Source organism: Crassostrea angulata, chromosome 4 (assembly GCF_025612915.1).
Source record: "Crassostrea angulata isolate pt1a10 chromosome 4, ASM2561291v2, whole genome shotgun sequence".
NCBI classification, from domain to species: Eukaryota; Metazoa; Mollusca; class Bivalvia; order Ostreida; family Ostreidae; genus Magallana; species Magallana angulata.
In genome coordinates this window covers 19,139,623-19,150,562 of record NC_069114.1, presented here as the reverse complement: position 1 = coordinate 19,150,562, position 10,940 = coordinate 19,139,623, and the positions used below count along the sequence as shown (strand labels likewise).

The following is a 10,940-nucleotide window of genomic DNA, read 5'->3' as shown; positions in this document are numbered from 1 at the left end:
ACAGGCGCCTCAATGATGTCACCATAAAAGACGCCTATCCACTTCCTCGAGTTGATGAATGTTTAGACTGGCAGGAGCAGAGTGGTTCAGTTCCATGGATCTTAATTCAGGATTTTGGCAAATTGCTATGGCACCTGAGGATAGAGAAAAGACAGCTTTTAACACCAGCCTAGGACTGTACCACTTTACTGTAATGCCCTTTGGTTTAGCCAATTCACCATCTACATTTGAGCGCTTAATGGAAAATGTCCTTAGAGGCTTGCAGTGGCAAGAGTGCTTGGTCTACATGGATGACATCATAGTGCCAAGTACCACTTTTTCTGAAGGTCTTGAGAGGCTTGAACGAATTTTTCACCGACTTCTAGAGGCAAATTTAAAGCTAAAACCATCTAAGTGTACATTCTTTCAAAAAGAAATTCAATTCCTAGGACACATTGTGTCAGAAAATGGCGTAGCCACAGATCCTCAAAAAGTCAGTGCCATAACCAGCTGGCCAGTTCCCACAACTTCAAAAGAAACAAGAAGTTTTATTGGACTTTGTTCTTACTATAGACGCTTTGTACAGGGCTTTGACAGCGATAAAGCAGTTGGTAGCGTGCTTTCACAGATTCAAGACGGTGCCGAAAAAGTAATAGCGTACATGAGCAAAACTATGAATAAACACGAGCAGCAATATTGTGTTACCCGTAAAGAATTACTTGCTGTTGTTGTTGCCATGAAAACTTTCCATTCCTATCTCTATGGTCAAAAAGTTCTGCGTACAGACAATGCCGCCATCAGCTGGATGAAGAGTCTCAAGAACCCAACAGGTCAGACTGCAAGGTGGTTGCAGCAGATTGAAACATACAATCTTGAGATCACTCATAGAGCAGGAAAGAAGCACTCAAATGCTGACGCATTATCAAGACGACCATGTCGCTCCTGTGAACGTCAAGAGAACATCAATTCGCTTAGTGATAGTGAAGATGAATCAGATGCTCGCAGCCCTGAGGTTCAAATATGTGCCATAACCCGTAATGAGGCAGCCAAAAATTTCATTACCCCTGACAACGGCTTTGTGCTTGAGGGTTGGCAACTTGACTCCCTCCGTCAAGCCCAGCTGGATGACAAAGAAATTTCTCTGATGCTTGTGACAAAGGAATCCAATGAACCCAGACCAGCATGGAACCAGGTCTCATCAGGATCCGGAACAATGAAAACTATCTGGAGGCTGTGGAACAGACTGGTAGTATCCAACGGTATTTTGTGCCGCCAGTTTCTAAACGAGGATGGTGACCTTGAGCATCTTCAGCTTATTGTACCGGCATCTCTACGACAACAAGTATTAAAGTATTTCCACGACATTCCAAGCGGTGGTCATCTGGGTGCAGAGAAAACCTTAGATAAAATACGAAATTCATTATACTGGCCAAAGATGAAAAGAGATGTAGAAAACTACTGCTCTCGGTGTGACCTCTGTGCCGCAAGAAAACCCTCAAAGGCATCTAATAAGGCTCCTCTACACCAGTATTTAGTAGGCGAACCCATGGAGCGCATAGCGATTGACATCCTTGGGCCACTTCCCTTAACAGAAAAAGGCAACAAGTACATTATAGTCATATGTGACTGTTTTAGCAAATGGACAGAGGCATTTGCCATTCCTGACCAAGAATCAAGCACTATAGCAAAAATTATAGTAAATGAATTCATATGTAGATTTGGAACCCCTCTTCAACTTCATTCCGATCAAGGGAGATCATTTGAATCCAACCTTTTCAAAGACATGCTGTCATTGTTCAGAATTCAGAAAACAAGAACTACAAGTCAAAGACCCCAAGCCAATGGAGCTGTGGAAAGATTCAACAGAACCCTTGTCAACATGTTGACAATGTACTGCAATAAGGACCAGAGACATTGGGATGAAGTATTACCACAGGTAATGATGGCATACAGAGCATCTGCGCACTCCAGTACCAGTTTATCCCCAAATATGATGATGTTAGGAAGAAATATAATGATGCCAATAGAAGCCATAATCCCAAGGCCCAAATATGAAGATGAACATGTATCAGAACCAGAGGAGTATATCCGTACATTGCAGGAGAAGTTGACAAGAGCACATGAGATTGCAAGGAAGCACATAAAACAAAATGCAGACTATCAGAAGAAGTATTATGATACCAAGGCCAGTACAAGATTCTTTGAGGAAGGTCAAGCCGTGTGGCTCTATGATGCATCAAAGAAAGTGGGTGTGTGCAGTAAACTTACATGCAAATGGAAGGGCCCCTACATAATAACCAAACAGATAGATGACATTACTTTCTTGGTTAAAAGATCTGAAAAGCAAAGAGGCAAGGTGTACCATATTGACAGGCTACTTCCTTATAAGGGCCGAAACCCCCCGAGATGGTACCAAAGACCAAGGGATTGATAACATCCCCCGCCAGATAAATACAGTTAGTCCAGACTTGGAATTTTGAGACTAGTCAACAGAGATTTTTTTCCCCTTATATATATATAGTTCTTGAGTCCAGTGAAGGGAGTTGACGGGAGTGTACAGTCTATGGCCCGCACCATTGGGCAATGGGAGGGGACGGAGGTGCGCACTCTATGGCCCTTGCCCAAGTGGTGACGGGAGGCGACGGATGTGTACATCCTATGGCCCTCACTTGGTCGACATCCAGGTGCACCCTGCATCTCGGGATGTGACCATTGCCTGTTTTGTGTGAATAAATAATTCTGATGTTGTTTGCTGGGGTTTTTTTCTGTATTAGTCTCCCCTTTTGCCATGTTTCACTTCAGTGACAAAACATTCCCACGGTTTTGTTGTGTTGCTGCTTACCATAGTTGGTTGTATCAATATTTGACCCCTTGCCCTCATGTATGTATGAAATTGAAGTTTATCACCCTAAGTCCAAGTCCTGTCATGTAAGCCCTTCAATACCCTATACATGTACACCATAAATATTGAAATCTGCTTTTGTCCCTCTAAACTATGCTGCCATGGTACTACAATTGTGTCATGATTTTTTTTATGCCAATGCCATTCTATACTATGTGTCCTTCCTAATGAAACTGTTCCTTCCACAGGATGTCCTTCTACTGTAACCTTGAAGTGGATGGAAAGCCATGCCACCTCCATTTCGATAGTCGGCGGAAGCTCAAGGAGCACTTGGTACCAGCGCCTCACTGTGGGATGAAAGTTGTTTGTCCTTTTTGCATCACAAAGGAAGCCACCTTTAGCCGGCCAGCCGACCTCAAGAACCATGTGTTAAGGAGACATAAGGAGGCTACAGCATCCATCAATATTCCTACAGATGACCTTTTCTCGGAAAATAACTGCTTCTGGATCTCCTGCTGGCCAGCCATTTATAGATCTCTGGTAGAGCCAACAGATAGGAACTCCAGAGCCTCAAGTAAACTGAGGACCCTGATTCTCGACTGGACTAAAAAGATCATGTTCACGCCAAAGAGGTCAAGGCAAGAGTGGCTCGAGGGATGGGAGGCCCAGGCTTGGAATTTTCGTGTGGACTCATCAACCGAGTATAACCCAGGATCCCCAGGACTCTTCACCATTATTTCTATTTCCCTGGTCCCCAACAACTTAGTGGCTGTACTCGAAGAAGGTAGTTCCTTGTACCAGGTAGGGATTGACAACAACATTTTGTTAGACCCAAGGGGCATTGCCAGCCTGTCCAGGAAGATGGCAGTTTTGAAGCAAAGTAATTACAGTATTCCACCCCCCTGCGAATTTACAAGACTGAACCTTGAACATCAACGGATCAATCATTTTTCAACATCCTTTGGCATTGAGGAAAAATTCATAAAAACAATCTCAAAATTTCAGAAATTTCAAACTACCGAACCCGAGTTAGAGCTATTTGCTGAATCAGATATTGAATCCATGCCATCCCCTGCCAGAATAGCCACTCTGAGGACCCCCAGCCCTGCCAAATCTGAGGAGCCTAAGAGAAAGAAAATTTGCCTGAAAGAGGACCTCTCCATGAAACCTCGCTCCACCATTCCTCCTGCCACTTTGCCAATGCTGCCAGTTAGCCTTCGCACACCAGCTCCCATCATACCAACAGAATGCACTGCCACCCCCATAACAGCCACACTTCCAGCGGAGTCTGCAGAGCAGCCACAGGAAACTCTCGCGGACAGAGCCAAAACACTCCTGGCCCAAGGTTGTATGCCCCTGTTTCCTCCTGCCAGGCGCCAGTGGGAGCAGGAGGGGACCGTAGAGATATCTAGTGGAAGTATCCACTTTACCTGGCCCCCCAAGGATTTTACTAAGTTGAGCCCTGACCAAAAGCTATTGGAGATTGAGTATGCAGCCATGTCCTTAAGGAGAAGCAAACCAGGGGGTGAGGGACCAGTAGACCGTGCCATGCTAATCGACAACTTTAATTTTCTAGTGTTACCTGGGACAGCAGTACTTTCCCCTAAGAAATCTTTGGGCCCTGCGAACAAGAGCCGAGTCTACATGTACCAGGCACTGAGGAACATTGCGAGGGGGAACACCTGTACATCAGAAGATAAAAACCTAATTAGATTTTAGATTTAGGCCAGCAGAGTTCACAGGAACAGACAGTGGGACAGTCTTATCTCTACCGTTGATGGAGCAGGAGTACCTCTTCGCTTGACCGAGTGAATCTGATAGACTGTACTATTTTTCAAAAACTGTAAATATACAATGTATAGTGAATAAGTTATTATAATATTGTTATCCTATTAATTCAGGAGAATTAAGAAACTAAGGAGGGGGAAATGTAAGGACCTGCTGAGAATATTTATAGTATATTTATTATTTTATTGTGATAACTATTGGTCGGGTGGATTTTTTAAATTTTAAACAACTTCGTTTGTCAACAGAGATAAATGCATTGTACATTGCATTTATTTTTACATTTCATGGATCAAGTATCATACCATGTGAATTTGCATGATTTCCTTGAGTTAATCATCATATTTCTAGCCTTTTCGAATGTTTATATCAGCCGTTATCCCCTTTAAATCACCTGCTGCCATGCACTTGTTTACATCTCAACTTTCGTTTTCATACCGGACTTTTGTGGCTTAGTTTCGTATTTTGCCAAACTTGTTATTTATGCCATAAAAGTTGTGTATTTACGTCTTATTAATTGTCTTAAACAATTTAATGATAATTGTGATGCATTCAAGTACTTATTTATTCTTGATTACTTGTATTTAAAACTCGTGCTATTTTTAACCCTGCATGGTGTCGTCTGTAAAATCACGAAGTGACTTCTGTGAAATATATAAGTTTTAAATACAAAATGTTTACTTACATTAAATAGGAATGTCCAGTGTAACCAGTTTTTATTTATCATCACCTATTTTAAATCCAAATTCATGTATTTGTGTATTTATCACTTTGTACGACAAAAGTTGTTTGACAGTACGACACATGTTTTATTTGTACGACGTCGTACTTTGTCGTGATTGGTGGAACGTCGCCGTACAGTTATCCCATTGGTTAATCTTTGTCATGTGACATACTTCCGAAGGTTATATATATGAGCGGATGCTCAGTGGCGTCAGATATTTCGCAAGTTGTAAAGCGGCAATATTTAAAACCAGAAGTTGTAGATCCGCCCCTTTTTCCACCCTAGCCATTCCAGTACAGATCTAGGTGAGGATCCTTGTAGCAAATATCTCCCAACACACTGGACACCAGATTTACTATTATTTTTACTGAACTACCGTTTGTGCAGCTGATAGATCCACCCCCCCCCCCTTTAGTGTTATGCTGTACGGTAGACACCACCAATCAAATATTATTGTACATGTTGAATGAAGAATTTGTTTATTCATGTTAATAAATATTGCTGACATCAAGATGACTCTTATGTCTTCCATATTACCAAGTAACCAAGGATTTTAGTAAAGGAGAATAGCCAGTTATTATTTTGTAGTGCTCCCAAAATATGCTTGGCCATCCCCAGGGAGCTTACAATATTTTTGCCGCATATTTTCTTAAATTATTCAATATTTATAAATACCTCTTGGTTCAGACGATGTTCATTCAATAGTATGAAAAAATCCCAAGATTTCTCCTTTGAAACGCCCCCTTTAGCTTGTCGGGTATCAGTACACGGCTAAAAATAAAAAGTCTACGAGGTTTTTCCATTGCCAAGGAGATGAAGACGCCCGGATGATAACGTTGAAAAATTGCGCGAGGGGTCCCGAGTATTTACGAATGGAGAAAAGATGTCAACATTCCCCATTATAAATCTCCGTAGGAAATCTGTTTTCGTTCCTGTGAATTTTTACGAGGGAAAAATGATAATGTGTGAATGAAGTTATCTTGGGAATTTTCCTTTCTATCGATTTTAATTGCACTTCAGTCACAGGTATGTGTATTTTTATTAAAAATCGTTCAAATATGCAGGAAAAAAAACTCGGGACAGACTATAGTATTCATTGGTGAAAACTTGTCAATCCTAGAGAAGGCATCAAGCGTAGGAATATTCACTTTTGGGGTGGGGGGGGGGGTGGTTGAATTATCAAAAAATCGTTTTACGTTAATTTTGTATTCTTAGAAAAAATATAACTGCCTGCAGAATTATTCAAGTACCGCCTGAAAAATTTTGCCTACAAAAAAACATTTTATCGCTCGCTCGCTCATACCTTTTTTCATACAATGTCTGACGAACAAAAAATTATATTGGTGTGGCCTAATGCTAGCTGCAATAATGTAGCCCTCTCCGATTTTTTATATCTGATGTTTACTGGAGAGGGCTACAATTCAATAGGATCTTCGTAATGGTGCAAAATTAAATTTTTAATGCGACTGACTTCGGTATGCAAAGATCGATTTTATATTTGACTTCTTTTAGATAAAATGATTTTTTAATTCAGGTTGAACAAACTAACCGTATATAAATCAAAACCAGATAAAACACATCAACATGTTTACCAGTCGTCTTTTTGAGCAGCCATGACAGTTCTCGCGTGATTTTATGGGATTTACGCTTGGAGTTTTGATGGGCTTGATAACGTGAATGTCACTGTAAATAATTTATCTAACCTCGTTCTATCACTAAAACATCATTTAAGGAACTGGTATGTAATGAAAAATTCATATTTACCGCGTTAATTATGTTTAAAATAGGGGAATTCCTATATTCAGTTCAAGATCCGCTCCTAAATTCTCATTGGCTGTCTCAAAATAAAACCGGTCAAGGTCAGTAAACATGGCGGACAAATTCAACTTGCGTTGTTGACATACACGAAAAATAACCGATATATGGCCTATACCTGATATTTTTGGATTAATTTATGCCATAGACATCTACAATATTTCAGTTCAGGTGAGAAATGCAGAAGTTATCGTCATTTATATACGATTTGAGACAAAATCGTTGCAGGAGTAAATCACTCCCGCACTTGCACCATTACAGAGATCCTATGGAGTTGTAGCCCTCTCCCAAAAAAAAAAAAAAAAAAATCGGGAGAGGGCTACATTATTACCGCTAGCCTAATGCATACTCAATATACATCGATATTCTAAACATTTTTTTAATGATGCATCTGCTGATTAAGAATGGAACTTTATTTTTCAGAGCAATTAATTGAGTAAATTAAGAGAACTATAATACATGTAATATATCTTGAATATATAGCAAGTATGGTGACATACTTTAGCTCCTTGCACACAAATCACTTTTCTATCAAATATGTCGGCATGCGAGATAAATAGAAACATGATCAGGTGCAGAAAATGGGGGGGGGGGGGTTAGTTGAATGGAATTTATGTATGCATTCGGGGTTCTTTTCACAGGAATAAGGGGCCACCTAGAGATGTTAAGAGCAAAGTATGTGAAGGGGCAGCCTTTGGAATCTCCTGAATTTTTGACATGTTATAGAATAAAATAAAAACTTGGAATTAGCCTCAATATTGGTGTTCCCGTTAATTTTTTTGTATTAATTAAATAAGTTAAGCATTATTCAAACTGAATGATTCATGTGACCTAATAAATCTGAGTTGATAATCTCCTGCTCATAACTCAAAATCTTTATACATACATGTACATGTACTTAAAATAATATTTCGGAGTATATAAACCCATTGTCTTGTACAGAAATTAAGACAAGCTCGCAAATGACAAAAATGACAAAAAAGCAAGTAAATCAAAGCTTTAAAGATTTTAAAACGACCTAAGCAAAGAGCAAAAACAAAAATTAAAATGGACGTTTACTTTATACATGTATTAAGATGCTGGTCAGAGTACTACATGTAGTAATACAGGTATTTTTTAATTCAGTTTTAAAACTAAGACTTGATTAATGAATTTTTCGGCGTATACAATTATAATAATATCAACGATTTTATTGCGTGTACAGGTATCAAAGCATTTGTAAAAAGGTATTATCGTTACGGTATTAATAGGACAAAAACAAAAACAGAATTTAAGAAAGTTAATTGGTGACTAAAACGCCACAACGATATTCAATAGTAAGTTGACTCAAACGCCACAAGTAAGATCCATAGCCAGGTGACTAAAACGCCACATAATTTACTGAATGTCTTGGAACTTCAGCATCAAGAAATCTCTCGGATCTCCTCGGCCAAACGTATTCTTCAGTGACATTGTGAGTCTCTCAAGAAATCTGGGTCTTCGAAAGCAAAACGGACTAAATTCAATCTTTGTCACGTGACTTTTGAGTTTTGATCTGTCTTCTGACTTTGGTTCGCTTTTTTTCATTCTCTCTAAATTTCGTTGAAATCGTTTGATCTGCAAGATGGAGAACAATCTAATTATTAAACATTTTTTTACAATGTTGTTAAAAACGATTAGGTAGGAATGAAGAAAAAAACATTGATGTTGACAAAACTTGTTTACAATTGAACATTTCGGTCTAGATCTTATTCAAAATTAGTGAAGTTTAACACCATGAAATATTTACGTTAAAAACTGTTTCACTGCTGTTATGAAGAATTCTTTCGTATTTCTCAGCTATGTTTACCTTATCTGTAGGAGGGAAACAAACATGAATGAAAAAAAGGAGAACAAACTACGTATATTTAATAAAGATTGTTTTAATTATAACAATCAATATAATGAATGCCAAAAAAGAACTATACATTATGTTGCATACCGCTGTTGACCAGGGACAGGAGGTGCTGCCCCCACATTCTCTGGAGTGTGGTCAAGTCGGTCTCAGTTATTGTGTTTTTCTTCAACGCCTCCATGAACAGATATCCATACAGAACGTACTTCTTCTGTTGGTCTGAAATTGAAAATTATAATTTCAATTAAACAAATAGCCAATCAATTGGAACCACTGTATATCATCATTTTAAAAACAAGTAACCGAGATTTTTTCATTGGATTTGAATTTATGCTTTGTACATTTACATACCAGCAACATCTTTGTTCTTAGAGTAAGAGACTCCACCAATTTCCCTGAAATTCTCTTTCCCGTACAGAAACATCAATAGCTGCAGGATGTGTTTTCTCTGTAAAACAAAACAGTAAAAAATATTGAATTTCATAAACCAACATGTTATTTCATGGAAGTTTATGCAATCACAAAAACCTGTTTCAGTAGATCGTAGACCAAAAAACCCTACAAATACGAAACAGGAAAAAAAGCAAAACATACCAACGGAGTCATTGTCCGTGTGTTTGTGGTGGACACGAATTCCATCAGGAGTGACCGCAATCGAGTCTCGAATCCAACTTTCTCCATATTTACAAATCAATCAAACTTTTCAGACAAGGTTCCAACAAGAGCGTGTGTTTTGGTGTTGTTTGACAACGAATATAACTCGCAACGTTTGTGACGTCATTATATTGTGATGCGTTGCAAGACGGCGTCACGAATGAAGAGAGAAAGAAAACCAAAAAGGTCATTCTCCGAATTGCAAGTTAATTTTTCCATGTTTATGGCTAGCGCAGTATGTAATGATTTAACTGGACCTGCTGTTGGCTAAAATAATACTTAATTTTTATTGCATTCAATATATTATGTTCAATCACGAAGTTCAATTTCAAATGCACGGATGGTTTGATCCATCCATTTCTTTAAATTGAAAGAAACTTCAGCGACCATAATAAAACCATTTTTAACAAGAGCTTGGACTTTGGGTAGTTGTGTCAAACAGCAATGTGACGTAGGCCTGTCTATTTCATCGCTGGCCACTCAGCCAATGCTCTGTGAAATCAAAAAGATTTGTCTGGCTTTTGAGCTAAGACTGCGCAATCTGTCTATATTTCACTTGAAACCAGCAGCGTCATTTAAAATTGTTTTGACGCAAGAAATAGATAATTACGTCCTATCGAAAGTCCAAGGTCTTGTTAAAATGGTTAATGTGGTTCTAATTCATTAGCTTCCGTTTTGCGTCAACGTCAGCAATAAATTAAAAAAGGACACAATATAAAACAACTCTATAAATTTTGATATAAAGCTTAAATGCGGTATTCAAAGCAATCCATGTTTTTCAATGAATTATCAATCATTTTTTTTTTTTATGAAAGACTGATGAGAACGAGAAATTTTCTTTAGCTTTCGCTTGTTTTTATTGTTTTACCTTGAACATCTTTTCGTGCGCTTTAATAAAAAAAAAAGCCCTTCTTCTTAAGTTCTAATTAAATTTAAAGTAAATGCAGGAAAAAATTAAATATCTTTAAAAATCTTCTTCCATATGTCTACAATTTTTAATATACTTAATATCCCTAGGGACAGTCAATTAATCCCAACAGTGTAGATTCAAATCGGAAAATATTTTGGTGGTGTCAATTTCGTAAATAAACAGCGATGTAAAAAAAAAAAGTTCACTGGAAAATTAACTTGGTTGGTCATGTGATACAGTGCGAATGGCTCATGAAAAAGATGTACGAATTTGATGCAAAGATGTAAATCAGCGGTAAACAATGGTCGTTTAAGCTCATGTATAAAACATATTCAAAAACGTTTTCAATCAAACTTAA

General features: G+C 38.4%; 1 protein-coding gene across 1 annotated transcript; it reads right to left on the bottom strand.

The window, feature by feature from the left end:
• Nucleotides 1-8,511: 8,511 nt before the first annotated feature.
• On the bottom strand, nt 8,512-9,699 carry LOC128180344 (uncharacterized). The gene is made up of 5 exons (XM_052848375.1): nt 9,613-9,699; nt 9,370-9,466; nt 9,106-9,237; nt 8,914-8,978; nt 8,512-8,741 (listed from the first exon to the last, which is right to left on the bottom strand). The coding sequence occupies exons 1-5, from the start codon at nt 9,697-9,699 to the stop codon at nt 8,523-8,525; spliced, it is 600 nt and encodes a 199-aa protein (XP_052704335.1). The 3' UTR covers nt 8,512-8,522.
• Nucleotides 9,700-10,940: the final 1,241 nt, after the last annotated feature.